Source organism: Filicampus tigris, chromosome 15 (assembly GCF_054856515.1).
Source record: "Filicampus tigris isolate MCC_2025a chromosome 15, RoL_Ftig_1.0, whole genome shotgun sequence".
Lineage (NCBI taxonomy): Eukaryota > Metazoa > Chordata > Actinopteri > Syngnathiformes > Syngnathidae > Filicampus > Filicampus tigris.
In genome coordinates, this window is record NC_141231.1 from 4,115,198 (window position 1) to 4,143,189 (window position 27,992).

General features: G+C 39.3%; 1 protein-coding gene across 1 annotated transcript; it reads right to left on the reverse strand.

Moving 5' to 3' along the window:
• Positions 1 to 1,015: 1,015 nt before the first annotated feature.
• Positions 1,016 to 27,992, reverse strand: LOC147135187 (uncharacterized). Its single transcript, XM_086054266.1, has 4 exons — positions 27,757 to 27,992; positions 6,084 to 6,231; positions 4,311 to 4,469; positions 1,016 to 1,151 (listed from the first exon to the last, which is right to left on the reverse strand). The coding sequence occupies exons 1-4, from the start codon at positions 27,887 to 27,889 to the stop codon at positions 1,022 to 1,024; spliced, it is 570 nt and encodes a 189-aa protein (XP_085910392.1). The 5' UTR covers positions 27,890 to 27,992; the 3' UTR covers positions 1,016 to 1,021.

Genomic DNA, 27,992 nt, shown 5'->3' on the forward strand with positions numbered 1-27,992 from the left:
TGTCAACACATTTGGTAATGACGCCAATCCCAAAGTATTTACCTTGCACTGACTACTGCTGTTACGACTGAATCGTCTCAGAAGTCTGCGCAAATATTCTTTATCAGGTAAACCAGAGATTATACAGCCACTGATACACGATGTAGTCCATCCAACACCAGAGCAGTACAATCAACACTGCCTTTATACATTCAAATGGATGTAGAAAACTTACTTCAAACGGAGTCTCAAAGCCTTCAATGATGCCTCCAATCATGAAGAGCCCATCAGTTGTGATCCCTAACCCTTGGTTGACCCAGTCCACACTCTCCAGCAGAGTGCAGTCCACAAATATTGCCACACGCTGGCCAGACACACTGACTGCTACATGATGCCACTTTCCATCAGTCAGATCACGGATGGGGAACCTGAGGAAGTGTGTAGATTGGTGCAGAATCAGAGAGGAAGAATGTAAAACCTACAGTAGATAGATGGATTTATTATATGGATTTTATTGAACTAACCACACCGACATCAATATTTATATGCTAAACACAGGGTTCAAAATTATTATACACATTTTTGAAGGAAGAAATAATGTTGAAAAAAAGGTATAAATCTGTCAGGACATAGAGACAAAAACATCTTCCTTCTATAGGTCCTCCACAGGTTCTCGGTGGAATTTAGGTCAGGGAATGATTGTGACCAAATCATGTGTTAACCTTTCTTTATAACAATAAAATGTAGATCATATTTTTGGCAGTGGCAAGCATGGTTCTTCTTTTTATGGTATAACACAGCAGAAAAAAGTCATTTAGAACCTCCACATATTTTGCAGAGGTCATTTTTACACCTTCAGGCCCCCTTAAGGTGATGACCATTTCCCGACCTCTTATTCCAGCCCAATAAATTGCCTCCTTGTTGGGACATGTGGGCATCCACTCATCATCCAGAACTCCATCTATCAAGATCATCCAAAAATGCACAGCATTCATTTGTGAATACACCATCCTTGAAAATTAATCTTTGGATCATACTGCAATCATTTCTCTTTGTGCGCATTGGTTAGGCATGTCCAAAATACAGCTTGATGCATGACTGCAAGTCTTTGGAGGATACTGCATGGAGGGGTTCTCAGGACTCCAGAGACACCATGAGCTCCATATACTGGCCTGCAGGGTTAAATATTTTTTTTAACAATTTTCCTTTAATGAGGTCCACCACAGAAACTAATAACCAAACTGGCTTTTGATTAATAGCGATACAAATATACAGGAAAAAAAAGATGCAAAAAAAATACCCCAGAAAAACTGAAACTCTAATGTTTGTTTAACTTCAATCCCATCTAAATAATTATTTGGAACACATGGTCCATCACTCTGCTGCTGTTTGTTTGGTGCAGCGTTACTACAATCTACCTCCAATCTCATGCTCTTGATTTAAAGCTTTAAAGGAGACATACTGTATTATGCAGGTCTCCAGACAGCCCCCAAATGATTGATGGTGATGTCCAGAGCTGGGCAGTCCGTCCCGGTGCCGGACCCTCCAGCCCGGTCGGATGCCCATTTTTGGGGCGGGGGGTGGGGGCTGTCAAATTTAAAAAAAGGGCTGGACTAAGCATGGCCGGAAGTGGATTTTGGTCCGGCCCACTAATTGGCCTTTATGCGTGTGACGTGGTTGCGAGGCGGCCAAATTTCATCTCAGTGTACTCGGTGAAAGGTTTCTTTTAGGCTTCTTTATACACCCGCGTCGGCGTGACGCATTGTGCTGTTGCGACAGGTCTGCAACACATGCCATGCACACATCAGGAATTGTTGCTGCTCTGATCGGTCCATTATGTCACATGTTGTGATGAGGATGCACCCCGCAGCACGTTGCTGCTGCAAAGCAAACTAGTTTGGCAGCGGCATGGGTGTTATGTCACGTATGTGTGTGTGTGTAAAGAAGCTACTCACCCACGTCCCCCCTTTGCAGCCACCTTCCAGATCGTTTTAGCAATACAGTTAAATGCATCGTCTCGTCATCTTGGTCCCTTTATGGTTGTAGCAGGCACGATATCCATTGTTGTCGCTGTCTTTTTGAAGCGACGCCCCCCGACTTGGAACGGAACAGTTTCAAAACAACTTGTGTCCACGAGTATGGTCAAGCTGCGCGCATCACTCAAGGATGACGCTGGCATATCGATTGATAATATTTATGAATAAGGGCGGGGGGTTGAGGTTGGAAGGGTACCCAGGTCAAGGATGGAGGGTCGCGGCCGGACCGGCAAAAAAGGGTCAAGTGCCCAGCTCTGGTGATGTCGTTGTGTGTGTTCTGAAGGAGGTCATTATTAAACACTGTGACTGGCTAATGTGAGAAAAGAGGTGGGTTTTGGAGTTATCATGTGAATTTCCAAGTTTCAGATAACTCTTGTAAACAATGAAAAATGGCAGAGAGGACGATTGGTACTTATATTGAGTCTGACTTGTTTTGTCAGGAAACATTCATGGCAAAAAAAAAGGCAGGAAACTGTGGGGCGTTCATCTGGTTGAGGTATTTCATGGAGATCATTCAATGAACTGCAAATTTTGGTGTCAATGAACGAAAGATTGAACACAAAATGTGTTGATAATACTGGCACCAGTGGTCTAAACATGAATTTTGAATTAGATACATTTAAAGGCATTTAAAAGCAAAGTAAAGAAATAAAAAAGTAGCATTCCAAAATTACTGACAGTGAACTTGATTGTAATGCTTCTAAGAAAAGGTTTGGAAAAAAGTAGTTTAAAACCTGGATTTAAAAGCATTCACACCTGGAACTGACTTCACTTCTGTTGGCAGCTTATTCCACTTGTGTGCCGCTTCATGTTTGATTTTGCATTTATACTCGCGTGTTGTATTGAAAACGTGTTGCATTTTCACTCCAAGTCAGAGAGTGTCGCTCCAGCAGATATTAGACCTTATTTCTGGCCAATTCCGGTCGGCGCTTTTACTGCCAAGCAACGCACAAAGCAACATTGACAACAATAAATATCGTGCCTGCTAGAACAAAGGGACCTAGATGAAGAAAGTCAACCTAAGCATATTTTCTTCAACAATATGTTCGAGGCAGGCCCACTAGTTGAAATATGGCATTCTGATTAATATTGCGTTTGTGGAATATAAGTTAAGCAGCAAAATGCACCCACTTTTAGCCATCTCAGGGGACGGCCATTTTGTCACTTCTGTTGACTGAAAATGACATCACAACTGCTCAGGGATTAATTAACGACCAATCACGGCTCACCTGTTTTCTGAAGCTGAGCCATGATTGGTTGTTACCTGAGCCCTGAACAACTTCAATGTCATCTTCAGTCGACAGAAGTGACAAAATGGCCGCCCATAGAGCTAGCTAAAAACAGGTGGATTTCTCATATTCCACAAACGCAATATTATTCAGATTGCCGTGTTTAGACTGCATAAAAGTTATTTGGAAAAAAATATGTTTGGGTTGACTTTTGACTTGACCCTTAAAGGCCCTGATACACCAAAAAGACGCTGGCCAACAGTGACAGACGCCTACCCCCTGTGGCGTCCGGCCAGCTGTCGGCACATCACGCTGGAGGAATACACCCGCAACGACAGACAGTGACGCTGACCTTAAGTACCTTCTGTGCATGCATAAGATGTAATACCCTTCCATACCATCGGCGGCGGTAGTCACTATTTCTCATGGTTAGGAAAAAACAAACGGAAAGATGTTGGCCAGGGGCGGATTATAAAAAGATATCTTCTTCACTCACGATGAACTCCAACGCAAAGTAAACATCACTTTCTTGACACGGTATTGTGAAATACTTACATTGTCAACCCTCACTCTTGTACTTGTAAGAAGATTAAGGCAGTGGAGGCATGCTCACTGATTTTCCGCATTTGTCACTTCCCGTTGGTGCTCCGAGCGCTGATTTGCTAGCTAACAGACAATCAGAGTGACGAAATGTCACGACTGGCGACGCCGATTCAACATACGTAAACGCCCCCAAGACTCTTACAGGCGGGTTACGACAGTACACCAGTGGCCACTACACCAAAGACGCCACGACGCTTAACGACCTCCGACGTCGGTTTGGTGTATCAGGGCCTTTTAAGCTGCTTGACTGGACTTTGACAACATTTATCAAGACATCAGAAATTATCACAATTGCTGTATGTGCAAAGCAGTTAATAAGTGAAGTAAATATGCTAAGACAAAAGTTGCTTCTCCACGTCCGTGTTTTTAGTCCAAGCATATAGAACGGCATAGCTGTTGGAATAAGAAAGAAAGAAGCAAGAAAATCCTTGCAAACTCATGTGAAATAGTGAAGTAGGCTCACTCATAGTGGCGTTGCTGTGCTCCGGTGAGGATAATGGTGAAAGCACTGATTCGCAGCTGCAGCATGATATGGCTGTCTGGGCTCAGCATGGTGAAAACGCTGCTTTCAACTCTCTGAGGACTCTTCAGCTGCAGCAATAGACTGAACTCATCAGCAAACCTAACAGAAACATTTCACATCAGAGGCACTGATCCAGTCTATTTTCTGAGATGTTATTGAAAAAACAAAACACAACATGGCATGTGCTTGATCACCTAAAAAATATTGAATGTGTGCCATCAGATATTTAAATTAAGACATTTAGCCAGTTGCAACAGTTCTAACAGTTGTCAAATAATTGATCATTTTATTATTGTCATTTACACCAAAGACAAATTACATTACGAAAAGGTCAACTTAATGAATAGATACACCCAAAAAAAAAAAAATGATGGTTGAATTTAATCAATTATATTTTGTCAGGTGGTTGCACAAAATAAAACAATCTGGAGTTTTACTTTTAAGTAGATTGAGATGATTATATTTTGTGCAACCACTTGAAGAATTAAAATTGAGTAAATGATGCACAATATTTTTTTCAGTGTAGGTGAGAATACAAGGTGCATCAAAACACGTTCCCACAATGTTGTCACAAAAAGTCTACAGTAACTCAAACCTCAGCTACAAACTATGAGTTTTCCTTGTCTGGGATTAGCCAAGAGGCCGCCAAAGCAGCACTTTTATCAGAATTGTGCAACGGTTATTATTCCTGAAAAACAAATAATGTTACAGTGGTCATCGTTTTACACCGCTACTGACATACAGTACAACAATTTGACGTTACAAACAGCGCTTAATGGCTTAGTTTGTGCATCAGTGTTAGGCTTTGGTACTTACTGTTTTTCCTGTTATTGTTTTATATTTACGGCCTAAAGGTGTTTTCGTAGATAGAAAGTATTTCCTGTAATCAGGACTTTACTAATTTGTGAGAGACAGGTTACATCAACGCTGCTGCAACGGAACTCTGTTGTAAAGCGAGAACCAGGAGACAACCAGCTTCTCAAGCAAATGTTTGTCATTATAGTTCACTCCCCCATATAGCACATTGTCACCTTCCTCCTATGCTAGTGTTTATGTTAAAACAGCATAGATACTGTTTTAACATGTTTTAACATATACATTGGAAGCAGAAGATATTAGATATAAATATAATATGATGAAACAGCATACACACCATTTTAACATGTTTTAAGATAAACACTAGCAGACATAAAAAACTATATTTTCTTCACAAATACATTCTAAGTTTTCACTCAAAATGAATACCACCGATAATGAGTTAAAGAGGAAGTCAACCCAAACATATTTTTTTCCAGAATATGTTCTTTACAGACCCACTTGTTGAAACAAGGCATTCTCATAAGAGTTAAGTCACTTGTTTTTAGCCATCTCTGGGTGCGGCCATTTTGTCACTTCTGTCGACTGAAAACGACATCACAGTTGCTCAGGGCTCAGGTAACGACCAATCACGGCTCACCAATTTTCTGAAGCTGAGCCATGATTGGTCGTTACCTGAGCATCTGTGATGTCATTTTCAGTCAACAGAAATGATAAAATGGCCGCCCCCCTGTGATGTCTAGATTTTGCTGTTTAACTCATATTCCACAAACGTAATATTAATCAAAACGCCATGTTTAGACTACCGGGACTACATAGAACATATTATTGTAAAGGAAATGTTTGGGTTGACCTCCCTTTTAATAAGAAGTCATGTGACTAAAGATAGAACCATACCCTTCAGTGAAGAGCTGCGAGAGAGGGAGAGCCAAGATGGAGTAGTGTCCCACCTGTAGGACTGGGCACCTGCCATCCTCCACAATCATAGAGGTGTTTGGACTACTGGGTAACAGAATGGAAAACTCCTGGAGAATGTTCACCTCATCTGGACGGAGACAGTGCAGTTAAATAAATGCACAAATGAATTTGTTCTACAATGCATGTGGACAAAATAGCATTGCAGGTTTTTGGATATACTCTACATTCGTTTGGTCATTGTACCTACAGGGACTGAGCATGGAGAAATTAAGGAGTTAGTCTCCACATTGCCAAATGTTGGAAATGGAAGATATTATATACAAATATAATAATATAAATAAAAATATGTTTTATATTTAGGACGACTTTCACCAACCTCATATTGATTTAATTTTCGAAGAGGAGTATCTCAATCGCCCATGACTGTTGGGTATGAATATGGATACTGATACGGCATTTGATTAACTTGGCTATTTTCAGAATTTCAGTTTAGTAACCTTCCAGCTCGTTCCATACTAAAATCAAATACGAACAATAAATTGTGACCCAAAAAAAAAGATCAAAGTTGTAAGTTGAACTGTAGTTCATGTTCAGATGCATTCAGTTGAAGTGGTGATTCTACAGAGATCTGCTGTATGTCACAGTCACGAGATCCAGCTGGCAAACATATGCAGAAACCATCTCCTTCACTTGTGGGCAATTACAACATACTGCAGAGCTTAGCACACAGTGAACAGACCACTTACTGATGCCATTACTAAAAAGCGGAAAACCACTTATGGAGTCATTGACTTTAAAAGCTCAGAGAGCACTGGCACATTTTATCCTGTTTAAACTTTTTTTTTTACCCCTAATGCCAAGGAATGTCAGACACTGTTTTACCATTAAACATAAGTAATGGGTAGCAAATATGCCATATCCTGCTCAGATCTGAGGGGAGGGTAAAAAACATCTTTTGGGGGATTAGGCAAAGTGATCCTGATCACATGTAGAAACTGAGAGAAGACTGGGATTATTTTATGCATGTATATTGATCCCATTCTCATATGGGAAAGAATGAATTAATTTTAAGAGTAAAGTAAAGTGAGCTGTCAGTATAATTTGTTTGTAAGTTTGTTTTGGTGTTGGTTGGTTTGTTGGCCCAGGGGTTGGGAAATGCAGCGAGGCTCAGGCCAGCCCATCTTCGTCTGGTAATCAGGCACCCTTTGGTAGACAAGCTGTGGAACTAGGATGATGCCGAATGATTCCCGTCAGCAGTGTATGATGGCTGTTAAAGTGCTGGCAATTTATTTTTGTCTTTTGTTCCTAACAGAACCAAATATTGGTCAGTCCTCAATGGCGTTTTCCAGAAATGTTTTTTGTTTGCCATTGTTTTTTTAAATGTATTTATTTATTGATACAGAGGCGTTTTGATATCTAACACTGAACATTTCTGCATCAGCAGCAGGTCATTCTGTATTAGAACAAAAGCACATGTACATTATCCTCTTGAACATGGAAACACTTCCAACAACTTCTGACCTCTAGAGGAGTGCACTGTCGGTTTCGTAACTGAATCCAAATCTGTCAGCTATTCACTTTTTAGATTCTAGCAGCCTTGCCAGACACATGCCTTCAACAACAGAGCTCTCTCTGTGGTCACACTCTGCGGCACAGAGGAATGGCACTGGTGGAACATATTTCGGGTCACACAAAAAATTCCAACATACCAGCCTACCAGGAATTCTCAAATAAGAGAAGGATGAGAAGCAAGGACAGAGAGAGGGAGAGAGAGAGAGAGAGAGAGAGAGAGAGAGAGAGAGAGAGAGAAAGAGAGAGAGAGCGAGAGAGAGATTATTTGAATAATGGCTTTTGCTGCACTCTTGACCTTAACTGCTGTTAGTGACATGAGGTCAAATAGTTTGCAAATGAGCTAGAAAAGATATTTTATACAGCAAGTTAATACGTACCGGTACCCGCTTTTGAAACATGGCGGACAGCATTAAAGGATTATCAATAAGGAATAGTGTATTGTTTAATTAACTATTAATCAACAACACGTAAAAACATGGGGGCAGTGATGATTGTTGATGAAGAAACATCGAAACGTATAAACTGGAAATAATCGACACAAACTTGTGTAGACGCCGCAGGTTGTCTTTACGAAGCTCAATCTGTGAAGGTCTTATTAGACGGATTCATGAAAGAACATTTCCTGATGGCCCCAAGGGGAGTTCAAAACGTATGCTTTTCTTCAAGCGCTATAATCACAGGATCAAGCTATTAAGGTGAGGAGAATTAAAGGGAGGGGGAGACTGGGGGCAGGGTCAGCCAGTCATGCCTGTTATGTTTCGTTTCAAAGTAAAACAGATGTATGAGATGTCTGAGATCTCTGAAGAATGAAGACTTTAAGGACTAATTTTTAGTTTTTTATTCTGATTCACATACACAGACACACCCCTTGTAAACATGAATAAATACCAAAAAAAACGTGAACCCGCAGTCCTATATATAGTCGCTGTCCTGTGAAAAACACGTAGGTCCATTTTTTAAATTTATTATTATTATTTTTTTACGTTAATGGAGTTTCTGTGTTACAGGCATCCCATTAACGTGAAAAAATTTTTAAATGACAAGATTGGACATATACTTTTTTCACAGGACAGTGACGATATGGAAGCAATTAGGGATGTAAAAACATTCACTGAAGCCCCGATTCTTCGATTTGATTTTCAATTTTCAGTTCCTTATTTCGATTCAATTTGATTAAAAAAAATCTTTTTTAACAAAATGAACGACTTATTTTATAATTATGTTTTATTTTAACATCTACATTTTGTACTTGTTACAAACTAACATTTTTTAATTTTATAAAAAAAAATTAAAATGAACTAATAATTTTCACTTTGTAATTACATTTTCATCTTATTAACAGTGTTTTGTTCATGAAAGAACTAAAAATGAAAATATATGCATGTATAATAGATTTGACTGTTATCATTACAAATCTTTTTGTGATCAAATCTTTACTTTGAACATCTGCCTAGGTTCCTCTGAGTCCCGCTCTGCCCCTCTATCGTATGGTGTTCCACAGGGTTCTATTTTGGGGCCCTTGCTGTTCTCACTGTATTTGCTGCCCCTTGGTTCCATCCTTAGAAAACACAGCATTTCCTTCCACTGCTATGCGGACGACTGTCAAATCTATATCCCGCTAAGCAAAAAAGAGGCTTCCTCCTTAAGTCCACTTTTGTCCTGCCTAAAGGACATCAAAGATTGGATGGCACTAAATTTCCTAAATTTCAACGAAAAGAAAACAGAAGTTCTGGTGTTCGGTCCCAGCGGCTCGTCTCCATCCCACCCTGTTGTCCTGGGCCCCCTGGCTTCATATCTAAAGCCAACAGTCTCAAACTTGGGTTTTAAAATGGACAGTGATCTTGAATTGGACCAGCAAATCAGCGCTGTTGTAAAGTCGAGCTTCTTTTACCTTAGACAGCTGGCTAAGGTAAGGCCCCTCCTTTCCCATCAGGACTTAGAAACAGTCATCCATGACTTTGTTACATCTCGGCTAGATTACTGCAATGCACTTTATTTCGGAGTCAGCCAGTCCTCCCTCAAACGTCTCCAGTTGGTCCAAAATTCTGCTGCCCACCTACTAACTGGAGCTGGGAGGATGGAGCACATAACACCAATTCTGGCCTCCTCTCACTGACTCCCAGTGCATTTTAGGGTTCAATTTAAGATTCTCTTATTTGCCTATTCATGAAATGGCATGGACACTCTCTGAGCTCTTCCACTCCTACGCACCTTCCCGCAGCCTCAGGTCTGCAAACCAGGCGCTGCTCGAAGTGCCGAGGACCAAGAAGAGCTTCAGAGGGGACCGAGCCTTTTCAACTGTTGGTCCTTCCCTCTGGAATGACCTTCCATTGGTTGTTAGGCAAGCCCCTGTCCATTTTTAAAACCCGGTTGAAGACACATTTCTTTTCTCTGGCTTTTGATCAGACCTGAAATTTTCGGCTCTTTTTCGGTGTCAATTGTATATAGTGTTTTATGTCAATTTATTGGCTTCATTATTTATATTTTATTTATATTTGTACATTATTTATGTCTATATTTATTAATACATGTATCACAGCCTTTTATTGTTTTTGTTCTATTTATTGTATTGTTTGTAAAGTGCTTTGTTACAGCTCTAGCTGTTATGAAATGCGCTATATAAATAAAATTGTATTGCATTGTATTGATTTCTCAAAATCCTCAAAATAAAAATCACACACAGGCTGCACCCACCGAAGGGAGGAGCACAGGAAAGATATGTAGAGATGATTTTCACAATAACTGCTTAAATTTTTTGTGACTGATGCTTCTGTGCGGTTCTTAACAAATAGCAGCTATACCAGGATTTAATATGAAAGTACTGTATCTTAGGGGGTTGTGGAACACAGTAAGAGGAAAAATGTCAATGAAAGGTGAATCTATGTTTTTTCATTTAAAATTGCCCAAATGCTCGAAATTTCAGCTACTCAACAATAAACATCCAATTTCTGTAGTTCGCGATGAAAGCGGATTGATTATCTTTGTGTTGAATCAAAATAAAGAAATTGGTTTTACTTTGGAAACCAATGATCAACATGTTTGCCTACTTTCTCACGTTACGGACCAAACCAGTTACTGAATTATAATTAATGTATGTTTGTGCAATGTCAATTTGAAATAATGTCCTGTTTTTGAATAAAGGGATGGACATTTCAACAGGTTAAAATAAAATGAATTAAAAAGTATAAAAAAAATTATGTGCCATGGCTTTTGGAATCCAAATAATTAAATGGATATGATGGTTATGTAGATAATAGATCATGGATGGATGGATGGATGGATGGATTAAGTGTATGGATGGATGGAAGAGTCAGTGTTTAATGTGCAGACTTCAATGCGATTTAAATGATCAGTCTGTCCCTGTGTGCCCATATCCTCCTAGCTGGACATCATCCAGAAGTCATCATAAGGGAAACCGAGTTCACTTCCGTGTCGTTCTGTGGAAAGATCTTATTACTTAATCGGCAAGATGACGGAGTGACAGATTTCCGTTACAGTGCTTGCACAATTATCAGACCCTGCTCGGATAGATGGCGGAAGCCCAAATGGGAAGGTGATTAAAGACTTCCACCTGCTCTGATGGAAAAATATCAGCATCGCCACCAAGTATACCAGCTCAGATATGAAAGAAATGAATGAAGTGAACACAGGAAAATGTTCGTTCCTATGCATCACCACTGAAGCTCTGAGTGATGAGCACACCTCCAGCCAAACTGAGTGTCACTCAAAGAGCGTACTGGAATTGATATACCTTCTGTTTGCACAGCCTTAGAGTGCTGATTTAACAAAAATCCAGATCCAATGGCCACAGGGTGTCCCTTTGAGAGGAGGCTACCTGTGAAGACAGGCCTATTAACAGCTTTAATAGTCCAGTGGAGGAAGTACAGTAAATGCACTGAATGGTTATCACAGATGTGTTTGTTACAAGGCCCAGTGGATCACCCCGTACCAGACGGGATGATCCTCTGTCTCGTAAATCTTCAATATGCACTCATCTGCAACAGCACAAAAATTGTCCTGGAGGGAGAAATGACCTTTTGTTTTCAGTAACATAGTTCAATCCGCACACTAGTTTTTTTTGTCTATTTTCGAATTGTTTTTTCACACCAAAAAAAAAAAAAGATTCAGGGAATCCTGTTTTTACCACGTTAACGAGGTTAAGACTGTTAGACTTGTGATTGGAAGAAGTGTGTGTGTAGGCGGAACATCCGGCTGCACAAATAACACCTTGTTGGCATGGGTAGAAGGTAAGGATGTAACGATTCATCGAAAGTCGAATTAAAATTGATTTAAACTGCCTAAAATATGCATCGGTGTAAAACATAAAAGAAAGAAAATTTTGATCACAAAAGGATTTGTAATGCCAACAGTCAAATCCATTGCACATTTATTTCTTTTCATGTTTTGTGTTCTGGCACTAACAAAACACCGATAAGACAAAAATGTAGTAAAAAGTCAAAAATATTAGTTCATTTTCAAGATGTTTTTGGTAAAGTTACAAAAAGTTACTGCTTATAACAAGGACAAAATGCATATGTTATGTTATGTTTAACATATGTTAAAATAAAAACATCTTTAGGTTATAAAATTAGTCATTAATTTTGTTGTGTCTATTTTATTTTTTCAATTTAAGAGATGCTCCAGTACCATACATACTGTACGTATCATCAGGTCTGGGCATTTTAGTAAAATTTCCCAGTCTGTTTATCGCCTTCCACCTGCAGCTGGGGTACCCTTCCGCCGTCCGTCTATCCACATTTTTGTCTGCCCAGAACAAATAGTAATTTCCTATGGGCTGGTCCACCTATCATTTGAAAGAGGAAGTCAACCCAAACCTGTTTTTTTCAAGCATATGTTCCCAGCAGGCCCACTAGTTGAAACACGGCATTGTGATTAATTTTGTGTTTATGGAATAAATGTTAATCCACTCCTTTTTAGCCATCACGGCTGACCTGTTTTCTGAATCTGAGCCGTGATTGGTCCTTGTGAGCAGTTGTGATGTCATTTTCAGTCAACAGAAGACAAAATGGCCACCCCCAGAAACTAAATTGCCCAAAGCTTTGAGATGTCAGCCGCTTTAATCAAAATAAGACATTTTATTGTAAATCATGAGAAAATATTCATGGCAACTTTTGTTTTCCTCCCATCTTTTTCACCCTTTGCCTTTGTTTTGGGTTCATCATACTGTAGGTCTCACTGGGAGGCCATGATATCTAATCACTCTGTTTAAGATGTAAACAGACAATACTGCTTCCTGACATATTCTTCTCTCTTTTGGATGTCAACGTAATCCTTTCAAAGTACCGTGTAAGAACACTGGAGCCAGTCACAGGAAAAGTACAAACATTATGTTAGTATTAAATACACTGAGGAAGGGGGAAATCCCACCGTGAGGATTATTGCTGTGGCATTGCATTTTCAGGAAGGATCATGTATTCGACTCAGAGTAATGAGATGTGCACATGTGATTTCACCTCTAAAATGCTTTTACATGTCAGTCAGCGTATGTTAAGTGTAAAATACTCAAAACATACTGGGGACCTGAATAACTAAACGGAGGGTGTGAAAACAACCTGTTGATTCTGTTGATTGCTGACAAGAAATGAAATACTTCATAAATTAGTGATAATGTGACAGTGTCTGCAATATTCAGCTGTGATTTAACAGCACTCTTTACACATAAGCACTTGTTAGCGTAATTTTGTCTTATCAGTCCCTGAGGCTGTTTTATGTTGCTCCAGTCTACTGAAATGGCACGTCTTGAAAATAGCATGTCTAAACTTTTAGGTGTGCAAAAAAGCTTACACAAGCATTGATGTTATCATCAGCGCTTGGACAAAAAATAGAACACACATACCTGGCAAACCGCTTTTATAGAGCAGGCAGTGGTAGATGATCCTATATGATTTTCAATACCAGTGTAACATCACATTAAATTTAGTACATGTTATTTTAAACTTTTACTTGTGTACACACTACATGTGAGGGTGCCACCTAGCGTCTTATTTAATCCACATTGAAAAACAAACTTTCGGAATGATTTGCCACATGAATAACAACACACACCACAACAGCGTGAGAAATCGCCAGAACTTCAAGAAGTGGAAATACAGAAAAGCACCAGTCAACACTTGCCTAAGTCTAATCAACTCACCTGTGTGGGAAATTCAGGACATGCACTCAAGAAGCGACTAGCATTAATCATATGATGAAAGATTTGAATTGCTTTGAGTATTTTGAACTTCATGGCAGACAGAATGTCATTTATGTCAGTTATTCATCTCAATTAGGCTGTTTGACTTCACACTAGTAAAGTAAAATATCCATAACGCAGGCTTGCGGGTCTGCAGACTTTCTGTATGGCCAGAACAGTTTTTTTCAATCATAAAGATTAATACAGGTCATCCTAAAACAACACAAAAATGAATCTTGTAATAATCAAAAAAATATAGAAATAAAAAAAAAATGGCTTGAAAGTGGGAGGTCACGAGTAACCGCGATTGCCTGGCATCCATTCCAGGGTGTGCCCCGCCTCTTGCCCAAAGTCAACTGGGATCAGCTCCAGCACACCTGCAGTCCTAATAAGGATAAGCGCGATACAAGATGGGTCACCAATAAGTCAATTTTAAAATGTAGCTGCTGGGTTCAGGTCATTTGTACCAATGCAGAACTTTGCTGGTGTAAAACACAAAAAGGGCAGGGGGCTGTGGCCGTTACGCATTATTTACATCTTATGTGAGTTTTTAAGAAGTTCACAACTGATTAAAAGCTGCAACTGTGTTATTGTGATGACAACGATACAAACATTCTATAACATAAATACAAAAAAAGCAATACCTGTAACTATGGATTATTGATGCGCAGTAAGAAATGTTAAATAGTTAGCCAGTTATTTATGTGTGTTGTGCTTGATTGCAGGTGTTAGTGCTTTGCTTCACCTGCCAGACTATGCTTTAATTAGGATACCGGTCATTATTATTTTCTCAGATGTGGCAGTTAAACATCTTTGGGCATCACATCTACATTTTAAAATGATAAATCACTACAAACTTGTTCCACAGGGTAAATAGTTGCCAAGTCAAATAAAATCACCCAGTTATTAGACACTGTACTACAGATATGAGCCTGCATACCTTCCAAGATTTAAATCAGCGCAATTCAGACACGTTTTTGTCAAAATAAATGCGAATGAGGGTCATATACCGGTATTTGAAGATTTGTGATTAATTAGTGACTGTAGTGTATACTACCACCAGACTTGGTCTACAAACTCCTTTCACTCAGATCATTAATAGGAAACAAGGTGAGAAGAGTTCTACATCTGGTTTATACTTCACTTCCCACAATGTTCGCAACCGCAACGTGCAAAAGACTCCGCACACACACACACAACCGGACCAATGACCCAGTCTGCCTACGGCACATTATACAACATACTACGAGTATATTATTATGAGTTAATGGGCTACAGGTCGTGGCTCTGTGGTACACCAAGAACCACCATTTCATCATTTCATTGGATGCAGATGTCGAGGCGTGCAGCTGGCATTATACTGGCAATGACATCATAAGCTCACTTTGCTCGAGGAGATGTGTGAGTCGCTTGGTTTTTGATCCGGTTTGTCTTGGCTTACTGACATTTATTTCAATGTCAAATGTTATTGAGAGTCAACATTTTCTTTGTAGACTGACTAGACTTGTCAAAATGTTTTTTAATACGCACGGACCAAGTATTCATCTTTGTATGAACACTTGATTGTAAGTGTGTGTGTGTGTGGTGGTGTGCGTGGGTGGGTGTGTGTGCGTGGGTGGAGGTGTGCGTGCGCGCGTGTGCGTGCATACCTTCATCTAATTTAATGGTAAATGTTTATGCCACAGCTGTCTGAAATTAAAAACAATGGAAATAACAAAAATCATGTTTTATATGTCTGTACACTGCAAATCGGCCAGTGTTAAAAGTTCGGGGACAGTGTTAAGAACAGAATGTTGCCGTTGCATTAACACCACTCAGTAATAAAATGAATAAAGTGTAGTCTAACATGTAAGACTGACACATAGTTAAAATGGGGTGTCACCTGCTGGATTGCACCTTGATTGGTGTCTTTTTGAAATTGAAAACACAACCGTATGTAATAATTTGAAGTTCACTGGTTAGACAATTTTCTTCAGCATCATTTTCCTTCTGACTGAGATGGAATCAAACTTCCCGACAGCAGGTAAAATGATCACATAAACGTATTTGATGAAAAAAATGTTTTTCCTCATAACTTGTTTTTCACAGTTTCATATTTTTTAAAACAGATAACATTAATTAACCGATAATTAAGATTGCATATAGCGTACATCTTTTCAGTACTTCAAAGTATAGATGGGTATCGGTCACTTAGGTCATTTGGACACTCACAGTTTTATTTTCTGTGACGTCACATGGGCTTACACGACCAATCGGGTTCATTAACACTAATACCAGGTAGTGTGGATGCATTGGGACACTCAAATTTTAACATCAGCAGGTTTACAGTTTAATGTCTGTTTATACAATTCATAGAAGCCCTGTAACCTAAATTGTATTTTCAACTTCTGATAATCACTACTGATATGCATGAATATTCAAATGTACTGTTTTACAAAAAGTGTAAACCATGTACTTGATTGATGAAGATTATACTTTGAATGTTGTCCTTGAATAATTTTAGAAAATTCCAGTGAGGCATGCACATACAGTGAGTGTAAAGTCTACCCACCCCAGTTTAAATTGACAAGTTTTTGTGATATTTAAAAAAAAAAAAAAAAGAGAAAAATCAGTTGAAAACACTTTTCAACATTGGAATGTGACTTGTACAACTAAAAAAAATATTTTCGAGAGGGGAAGTAAAAATAAACACCTGAGATAGTGTAGTTGCACAATTGTGCATACCCTCTTACAGCTGGGTATGTGGCTGTCTTAAGAATTAACCAAGCACATTCAAACTCATGTTAAATGGGAGTCAGCACACACCTGTCACCATTTAAAGTGATGTTGATTAAGTCCAAGTTCCGATGTTCTAGTAGACTTCTCTTGATATCTTGTATTTTCTTGATAGCAAAACTTTGAAGGATTTGTGCAACAAACCACAATTCAAATGAAGTTGGGATGTTGTGTAAAATGTAAATAAAAAACAGAATAAAATGATTTTCAAGCCCTTTTGAACCTGTAGGTCATACTCACACCCTGTAGGTGTCAAACTCAAGGCCCGGGGGCCAGATCCGGCCCGTGACATCATTTTATGTGGCCCGCGAAGACAAATCATGTGTTGACTTTACATGTTGTTTTTTTAAATTGTCTTCACTGATAACACAACATATTCAATATTTCAAGCATTTGTTACCAATCCTTCCTTTAAAATACATTGAAAAATAGTTTAACAAACTATTTGCTGGCTTCTGATTTAAAAAACAGTGATTCATCAATTAGCTGTGTATGGTGATAATACATTTACACAGGTTAACAGTCGTAACGGCCAATTGAAATCAGAAATATGATGTGGCCCGCGACAAACATTGTCAATGCTGTAGGTAATTGAATACACTACAAATACAAGATAGACTGTATTTCATGTGATACATGTTATTGTTTATTTACAAGTATTCTCATTTTGAATTTGATGCCTGCAACACATTACAAAAAAGATGGGACAGGGACAACAAATGACTGGGAAAGTTGAGGAATTCTAAAACACACACACACACACCTGTTTGGAACATTCAACAGGTGAACAGGAAGGGGTTAGGATTAGAAGGGGTGAAGAGTTAGGGTACATGAGCAAATACTTCAATAGTTCACGAAAACATCTCATGATACAATTGGGGATGAGGAATTTCATTTTATACGGTCATCAAAATAGCATCAATGTGGAAACGATATTAAAATATCAAGTGGGTTAAAACTCTCCCGTGCCAATCAAAATCCATATTTCAGCAACGTGGCATTTCTGGGCCCGGCTCATCTGAGATGGACTGACGCAAAATGAAAACGTGCACTTTGGTCTGACGAGACCCATCCATCCATCCATTATCGATACCGCTTATCCTCACAAGGGTCGCGGGGCGTGCTGGAGCCTATCCCAGCAGTCTTCGGGCAGTAGGCGGGGGACACCCTGAATTGGTTGCCAGCCAATCGCAGGGCACACAGAGACAAACATCCGCACTCACAATCACACCTAGGGGCAATTTAGACAGTCCAATCAACTTACCATGCATGTTTTTGGAATGTGGGAGGAAACCGGAGTACCCGGAGGAAACCCACGCAGGCACGGTGAGAACATGCAAACTCCACACAGGGAGGCCGGAGCCGGGATCGAACCCACGGCCTCTGAACTGTCAGGCGGACGTGCTAACCAGTCGACTACCGTGCCGCTCTGACGAGACCAAATTTCAAATTTAGGGGGAAAACATGTTCTGTGCTCCAGGCCAAAGAGGAAAAGGACCATCCAGATTGTTACGAGCACACAGTTCAAAAGCCAGCATCCGTGATGGTATGGAGGGTGTTAACGCCCATGGTATGGGTAACTCGTGTGAACGGACCTTTAATGCGGAAATATTCAGAGCTGGGCATTTTACACCACATTTATCACCTTCCGCATACAGCCGTGGTACCCTTCCACCGTCCGTTTATCCGCCTTTTTGAACCAGCCGGCCCAAATAGTAATCGCCTATAGGCCGGTCCCACTATCATTTTAAATTGGCTTCCATTTGTGTTTCCAACTACAAACTTCGACATTGATTGGTATTTGGAACCTCACAGAGCCTCAAAGCATGGTGCCGCAAAATCATACTTCAGTGTAGATATGGTACTCTTTTTGTGATGAGCAGTATTGTTTTTGCATGCAACGCCTTTCGGAATTATGGATGGAAAGTTCAAATTCGGTTTCATTGGACTATTGCACATTTCCCCACATGCTTTTGGGAGACTTAAACATTTTTTTTTTATTGTTTGTTCTTTTGTATGAAAAGGCTTTCATCTGGGACAGTTGAAGAAGATGGAAGATGTCACAAGTACTAGCACTAGAACTTGCCAGAAATTCCTGCAGCTCCTTCATTGTTGCTGATGGCCTCATAGCAGCCATCCTGATCAGATTTTTTATCATAAATTTAAATTACTGAGAGATTACCAGCTTTCGGTCATATTTTCTCCACTCTATGATGACCGTCTTCACTCGCTACGTTTACATGGACAAAATTTCTTTAATACAATCAGAGTTCGGATTGATATTACGATCGGCTGCAATGCTTTCATGGACACTAAAAATATTGCGTGTTCATGCGTCACACTTTTAATCGAACAAATTATTTTGTTATTTTGTGTTATTATGTGGAGTTTGACCAAATATAGCGGAAGTAGTAGAAGAAGAAGCCGTAGTGATTTCTGTGTCAACAAAACATCGCTCCACCCATTTCTACGTTTCTACGCTAGTGTTATTTCGCATATTTTCCCCATTTGTGCTGTTACGTCGAGTTAACACTTCCTAATGGAGCTGCAAATGTACCAGTTCAGTCTATCGCCCGCCATGTCTTTTGCTCGCTGCTTCTAATAGCTTCCGGGAATAACATAAACGTGTATACAGACATCACAGACATGCGCAGTAAAGACGATTTCTTCCGAGATTTCAGAATAAGTGTTTTCATGCTCGGGGATGGGATTAACAATCGACATAAACCACCTCTCTCGTTCGGAATAAAATCTTGATTGGAAAGGGCTTGTTCGGGTCCGAATATTCCAAATGGTGTGTGTACATTAAGAATTTTTATTCCGATCAGGCATTTAATCCGAATAATTGTGTCCATGTAAACGTAGCCACTGTCTTCCATGGTATATTTAATGCCTTGCCAAATTTTGTGTAGGCTTTTCCTGAATGATTTTAAAAATGAGATCCCTCTCATGCTGCGCAAGCTGTCTGTGGAACATGGCTTTTATTGTATGATATGATGAAAAGACGACATTAAAAGACTACTAGAACATCTAGATTTATCTTTGTCTCATTTTTATTACGTTACATAAACCTGACATTTGAAGGGGTGTGAAGAATTTTTACTTACTTTTTACCACTTTATGATACAGTATATAAGCGTCTGACATTACATTGCTTTTACTTGAAAGCTTGTCTAATATTTTTCTGACAGCTGAACAGACTATTACAAAGTGTTACCTCATCCAATGGTTTGCCAACAATGACAAACTTGTTGTCATTGGCTTGATTTGCAATATTTCCAGTTGATAGCGTGGATTATATATCCACCACTCTTAAAGTATCCCATGAGTGTTTTTGATATTGAGAAAAATAAATGAGAGGCCATGGCGTATGCATAGCTATAAAAGGAGAATATGAACTTTCAGGTCGTGAGAAGTGTATAGAACTTTTATATTAACATTTAATATATTTCTATGAATATCTCCCCTTAAAAATGTGCCTTAAAATGAAAACAATCTTGCACTGAAAAAGCGATTAGTCTATCTAGAGCTGTTCAGACTCTTGCTAAGACCTTAGGCTTGAGAAACACAGACGCATTCCAGACGGAAAGAAAGATTGGAGATGAGTTATGTTCTTGCTGATAATGCATGCTGTTGTAGAGTGTGATATGAAGTCAAATCAAAGCTATGGGTAAGATATATCAACGGCAATGGAATTTTGCTTCATGAGTTTACATGTAAATGGTTCTAACGTGTAATCAACTTTAACAAGTGTGTTAAGTGATTGATTTATTGCGCTCAAGGCTTCTATCGTTCCCTTTTTCTGCTGGTTTACCAAGCAAAAAGAATGGCTCATTTGGAAAGGTGGTCTGTCAAGTCTGTCACTGACGGACGCCTGTTTTACTGATGATTGACGGGAAACTGGAAAAAAAAGACAGACTGAGCACTGATGGGATTGTTTTTTCGTCAATCAGTGCAATCGTCACTTTCCGGGTCAAAGTAACCATGGTCCTTTCAGTCCGTCATAGACATAGAAGTGACAGAAAGACGCCCCACCTCTCTAGTGTGTTTGTTTGCAGGTTCTTTGTTTTCGTTTTAGAGAGGACTGCATTGACTATATATGTGTGAGAGAGAGTGTTCCTGTTTTCAATAGGATCTCTGCGAGGACTGTGATGGCCGGCTGTGATTGCCTAAGGAGGCGGAACCAGAATACGTCACTTCACTTTGCTATGACAACACAAATCTACAATGTTTGTTTGAATCAAATATTATATGTATGTGTATTTATTTGTACATAAACCTTTCTGGTTGTGGTTTTCTGTTAAATCTTGGTGAAATTATGTTTAATCAAGACTGTCTCGTGTGTTTGATCGCGGGACATTGACTATATGTGGGAACGTTTTGCACTTCCTGTAGAGTAGGTGGCTATATGCACCAAAGAGCTGTAATCTGCCCATGAACCAAGAAGAAGGAGGGGAGGAAGAAGAAGAAGAGGAGGAGGAAGAAGAAGACAAGGGTTTATAAACATTAATTAGAGTGCGCTACTTGGATTAGATTTTATTTACACTTGGTCACAATGCGGAGCTGGATTCTGGTTAAGATAAGTCATTTTAAACTATAAAACCTTTGGGCGTTTTAGGGCGTTCATAAATGTAGGCTGTAGGATGTGAAACAGACCGACTGACTTCTAATGGACTAACTGATGGATTTGACTGACGGATCACCTGGCGGACTGACCAACTGACGATTACAGGTTGGTTCGGTTTGAAAAAATATGACGGACTGACAAATGACGGACAAGTACCCAGGCCGCTGATGGACGACAAATGACGGAAATTTAGTAAAATGCCCACTTCTGCTCATTTGTATTTTGCTATTTGTATACTATATATATTGGTTATATTCTTCTGAGCTGAACATGCTTTCCATGCTTCTTCAAAACTCATTTAATCCCAAAGACATATATATATATATATATATATATATATATATATATATATATATATATATATATGTCTTTTCACAGTCCAGCCATTTAATCCCAGGAATTTATTTATATATTTTTTTTCTCATTTTTTTTTAAACGTTTGGGTAAAAGACGGACTAAAAATGTCTGGTACTGAATGAGTTAAAGCTAAACTAATTTCCGTTGTTTGTTGTTATATTTTGTTTATTTATTGAATGCTTAAGTCAAATAGATTATTGTAAATATTGATTGTAAATACTAAGGAATGTCTTTGATTTAATTTTCACGGTGTTCCATAATGGACGAGCAATTAAACGTGGTTATTTACTGGAGTAGATACATTGCTTGTGCTGCGCATGCGTGACTTAGTACTTTGTATGTAGTATGTTCTCAACGCCAAGTGGCTGTGATGATTTGATGGTCCTAAAATAGCAATCGCAGACTGTAATTTAGCGATGATGGAAGCGTGGTTAAAATAACAATGATAGAGTGACAGACTGAAAATGATAGATTTGGTCGGCTTGAACTAATGATGGACTGACGGTGACGGACCACCGGGTGGCCTGGCTGTTGGTAAATGATGAATGACGGACCAAAAAAATTTACAGACACGCTCTCCTCTGATGGTTCTTTGTCTATGTGTGCCCTGCGATTGGCTTGTGAAAGTCTTGTGTGTACCCCGCTTCTTGCCCAAAGACAGCTAGCATAGGCTGCAGTTCACCTGGGACCCTAATGAGCATAAGCAGGATAAAAACTGAGTGGATGCATGTGGATCATCATCATCATCATCATCATCAGTTTGGTTGTATCTTTGGCTAAATTGGCAGACAGAATATTTTATTTAGAATTCCAAGTTCATGCTGCTGCTTTCATCATGAGCTGCAGTAAAAGATACTGTAAGTGATCCAGAAAAAAACATGGAGGCCCAAGCCTACGCTATGTTTCACAGCTAAGCTTGAATATTTGCGTGTGAGAATATCCATGCTCTCTCCAAAAATATTCCCACCCATCATTTTGATAAAGGTTCATCTTTGTCTCGTCATCAGTCAATAAAACTTTTCGACCAGCATGTTCTGGGTGTGTCTCTGTACTTTCAACCTGCCTGGTCTTAGTGGGCTGCAACATCTGTACTTTAATTCATGAAGTCTTCTGCAAATACTGCACCTTCAGTTTTGCCCTCTGGATGATATTGCTGATGTCACTGACAGTTATTTTACATTCAAAAATGTTCTGTTCTAAAATGGTGTTCTTTCTTTTTTAATTTACATTACTACACCAATTGTTTCTTTTTAAGGGTTTCCAAATGGATATACAGTACTGCTACAGCTAATGTCTACGCAACGGCTTTGATTTTCCATTTTCGTTCAGCTTCATAAATGCTTGTTTTCATGTTGGTACATTTCTAACTAGTATAAATGTAATTTATAGATTTATAGGCAAAAACAGGAGGGAACTCCTCTCTTTGATATGCGCTAGCCATGTTGAAGTGCTCAATTTGTTTATTAATTCATTCTTTGGCTTGAGAACACAGCTCTCAACATTGACATTTAATTTCAGGAATTGTGCTGGCTTCTGAAAAGTGTTTATTTACACTGACAAATCAAGACTAACCAAGATATATGTGGAACAAGTTAAAACAGATCATAGGGGACATATTACTCAGTATTACAAAGAGATGGGCACTTTTCCCTATTTTGCCGGTCCGTCCTCTAATTTCCTATTCACATCCACTTAGCGGCTGGGAATATCTAGAGTGGCTTGAATTGTTTCCAACTGTTAAAGTGTCAACCAAGATACCATTTAGCTGCCAACACAACCATTGTCGGTCACCAGACTAAATAGCCTGCTAGGGGACATTACGAGAATATTTAAGATTGTGTTATAACGCAATACTATTGCGTTTTATTCCAAAACGTTTGCATTATAACGCAATAGGTTTTCAGTCTTTATGTGTTATTTTGCAAAAAAAGTAATCATTGCAAAATAACGCAATGTTATTTTAGGAGGAGAATGAAAGACTTCCACTTCCGGGTCGTAGCTTTAAATGTACAGCGGGGCTGGTGTGAACATGAATAATGGTCTGGATAGTTTTTTACGCTCTAGAAATGTCCCAGACAAGGACATACTTTGCATGCAATGGAATAAGGTATGTGCTAAATGTTAACAGTTAGTTAACAAAACAAAATTGCTTTCAAACTTTTTCCTCGTCAGTGAAATGGGCATCCTGTGGCATAATCTATGGTATTACATGTGTTGAACCACTAGAGGGCAGACTATGCCTGTGAGTACCGTATTTTCCGGACTACAAGTCTATATATATATATATATATATATATTGCATTTTGGGGGAAAATGCAAGAACAGACCCGTCATTTAACATTTAAATGGCGAACAATTTAAAATAAAAATAGAATAGAGGTAACAACAGGCTGAACGGTATGCTTAGGTTGCATTACAAGGGAAGCCAAACTGTCAATTGTCTCCGTCGCGTAACGCTGATATTAAATGCACAAGCTAGCATCTCCGTTGCGTAACACTAATATTAAATGCACAAACTAGCAAATGAGTAAAACAAATAGACGTATTGGGCACCACTTTGAGTCCGTTCTTTAAAAAAAGCAAAAAAAACTTCTCGTCCTCTATCCCCAAAATGGGCGTCTGACAGGGACGGATTGACGGAATGCCCATCTCTGGTATTACATAACCATCAGGCTACAGTTACACTGAAGAACCTGATGTTCGGTTCAAGATAAGAAGCAGTACTTCTGAGTCTCAGTCCATCCGTCAACTATATAACAAAAAAGATGACACTAAAGACGAAATGTGCTGCAAACCAAGCAGCAAAATAAACAGTGTACTGCTGTGGAATTCAGACGTAACTCACTAAGGCGCCTGGCACAGTGCCAATCTGAGATCAATTTCAGCAGGTCATGAAAAGATTATAGAAGTTCAACACAATGTAAACCCAACAGCATGTGCACTTCTGTCACTCTGTCAACAATCCTGAGAAAACAAACGCCGATGAGAGAGTCAAGCCGCCGGGATGTTGTGTTTAACTTAGTCTAGATGGCACATTAAAATCCTTCCATCAGATGTAACACGTATGGATTGGATTTGGCGCCTGATTCCACGTACACAATTAATAACATTATTGTGTGCATGACAAGAATCCATCCAAACAAGACATCAACTGAAATGTATCTTGACTGCTGGTCATTCACAACTTAATTTCAAAAGATATAATGTATCAAAATGTGCACTTTTCACCATCACCAGCTCCTATTATGCATTTTTTAAGAATACCATACTACCGTATATTAATAAGCATTGCAGTACATTCACATAGGGCTGGACCGATAATTCAATATCAAAATGTATCACGATTGACACATGATCGATATCAATTAAAAATGCCTTTGATAAAACAATCGATAGAAAAAAAATTAGAAAACAAACCCAATGGTGCGTGATGTAGGTAGCGCACATCATGCACACATGAAGAAGAAGTTAAACCAACAAATAAGAAACCGCTAAACCAACGAAGAAGAAGCAGCTAGCCAACGGACCATGCGTGCGGGCCCGGCGGCCGTGTGCCATACTCACATAGAGCAGCTAAACTTCGTTCTAATAAATGACCAGTCGACTCAATACAACTCTTACAATAAAGTGATATTATGCGGGATAACCCGATTAAACACCTCCGGATGGAGACGTGGTGTACAAGTAAAGGAGTTCCCCTGTCTTTGATATTCTAGCGCCAGTTAGCCATATCCGATCCCTTGCACTCAAGTTAAAATCAAGCAAGTAAAATATGAATGGGCTATGGCAATAATGAGTCTGCTAAAAAGATACAGTAGTCCTAAGATGGTTGGTAAACGAAAATGTATGTGCTGCAAGAGAGTACATTAGTTCACTCGTATGAAGATTAAATGAAGGCTAATGTAATCAACAATGCTGCTTTGGGGTAGCACCTAATGCAAATAAGCATTACAACGTACTGGTGGAGGAGACACTGGCAACAACGCTACATAATGGTGTACACAAAAACAGTTAACTGTTATTTTTTTTAACAGGCTTAAAACAAAATCAATAATTATCAATATTGACTGATATTATCCATCCATCCATCCATTATCTATACCGCTTATCCTCACAAGGGTCGCCGGCGTGCTGGAACCTATCTCAGCTGTCATCTGGGAGTAGGCGCGGTACACCCTGAACTGGTTGCCAGCCAATCATAGGGCAAACAGAGACAAACAAACATCTGCACTCACATTCACACCTAGGGGCGATTTAGAGTATCCAATTAACCTACCGTGTATGTTTTTGGAATGTGGGAGGAAACCGGAGTACCCGGAGAAAACCCACGCGGGCACGGGGAGAACATGCAAATTCCACACAGCAAGGCCGGGGACGGGTACGAACTTACACACAAACACCCGACCGAAATTGATTTTTTTAGGCTGATGCCGTTTTTTTCTGGAAAAAAATACAACATACCGACTGATTCATTTAAAAAATATATAATGCAGAATTTTTTTTTTGTCTAATGCATTTCAATGGTCAATAATACACAGATTTTCGCTATTCGGTTGGCCGCCCTGGTTCACAATCCTCGCAGTAGTCCACTGTAAAAAAAAAAAACGTTCCTTTTTAGTTCCCAGAATACACTGGGTAGCGCAATGGATTTAATCAATTAAGTTATGAGGACATTAATCCTTGTCATATGTGTGTTTGTGTTACCAGTAGTGTGTCACATTTAACACATTTATGTTTGATTTATGTTGCACTATGTTTTTATCCATCCATCCATTATCCATACCGCTTATCCTCACAAGGGTCGCGGGGAGTGCTGGATCCTATCCCAGCAGTCTTCGGGCAGTAGGCGGGGGACACCACGAATTGGTTGCCAGCCAATCGCGGGGCACACAGAGACAAACAAACATCTGCACTCACAATCACACCTAGGGTGATTTAGAGTGTCCAATTAACCCACCATGCATGTTTTTGGTATGTGGGAGGAAACCGGAATACCAGGAGAAAACCCACGCAGGCACGGGGAGGACATGCAAACTCCACACAGGGAGGCCGGGACCGGGATCGAACCCATGACCTCTGAACTGTGAGGCGGATGTGCTAACGAGTCGACCACCGCGCCGCCACTATGTTTTTATATTATTTGTTTTTTTTTTTATTTAGGGTTGAGTGTAAAATAGTGACAGCCAGGTCAATTCATTACACAACTGGCATTGCACACTGAAACATTACTTGTAAAAATTCAGATTTTCTTTGGTTTGAACGACCTTTTCAATCTTATAATAATAAGAATTATAATAATTGGGTATTTTGGTGCATGAAAAAATGTACTTCATTAGATATAGTAATAACAATGTTTCTTTAGGTACATGTTAAAAATCACAGTAATATTGCTATCATTGTAGTCAACATCCATATCGAATGTTTTTTCCAAGAAATGAATGGATAACGCAAAACAAATTCTACAGTGTACCGATCCTGTGTGGATACAGTAAAAAAATAAAAATCAAGTTTTTCTAAACTGCCCAATTTATCATCTTCAACAGATAATAATAATGCCCATAGATGTACTGTACAGTGCATTATTAAAGCGGTCACTTTGTGCAGGTTTGAAAAGCAGGACTAAAGCGGAAAACGTTAACCTTACAAAAGATAGAACAAGCAAAATCTGAGCAAACACCACAACTTGTTAGTGGTGCATCAGATTGGCATGAGAGGCAAAGTTGACAGCCAAACACTAATGTGTCAACAAAGATGTCAAGAATGCCAAGATTTTACCAATACCACAGGTTCTATAACAGAGGATGTGGGTACATTTTTTCATAAAAAAAATGTACAGCCCAAATCCCCCAAAGTCACATTTTTACCTGTCCTCAATGTAAAATAGACACTAGACTAGTTGTTAAATCACAACACACACATAACACAGCCTCAATTTGATATATTGTTCTAAAAAAGTAGATCAGATGTGTTCAAAGAGTAAAACGGTGATATTTACTAACTGAACAATCATGAAACATTTATGTTCATTTTAGGATTCGTCAATTGCAATGCGTTTTAAATGAGGAATTTAAATACTATACGCTGCCTGTGCTATACTAGCAGTAGCATATTATTGAGGCATCCCTTACCGGTGTACAGCATCCCTGAGCCAGACTCTCCTCCGTAATCAAGCAAGTTTGGGAATTCTTCGGGCGTGCCTGATCTGCACATGCTAATGAGCCCAAAGAGGCACAGTGTGCATTGTGACCACGGGCACAGCATCTCCTTCGTGTATTACGGTGCCAAAGTGCGTTGTGGGCATCAACGTGTGGTCGGCACTGATTTAAAACAAAGTCACTGGACTTTTTCCACCTGTCCAGTTGTT

Bases quoted from the DNA above. Each gene is read 5' to 3' on its own strand.
- LOC147135187 (XM_086054266.1), bottom strand. From the start codon at position 27,889: ATGCTGTGCCCGTGGTCACAATGCACACTGTGCCTCTTTGGGCTCATT. The intron at 6,232-27,756 runs GTAAGGGATGCC...GTCTCCGTCCAG, and splicing joins CTCAGGGATGCTGTACACCG to ATGAGGTGAACATTCTCCAG. The intron at 4,470-6,083 runs GTATGGTTCTAT...TGTTTCTGTTAG, and splicing joins TCGCAGCTCTTCACTGAAGG to GTTTGCTGATGAGTTCAGTC.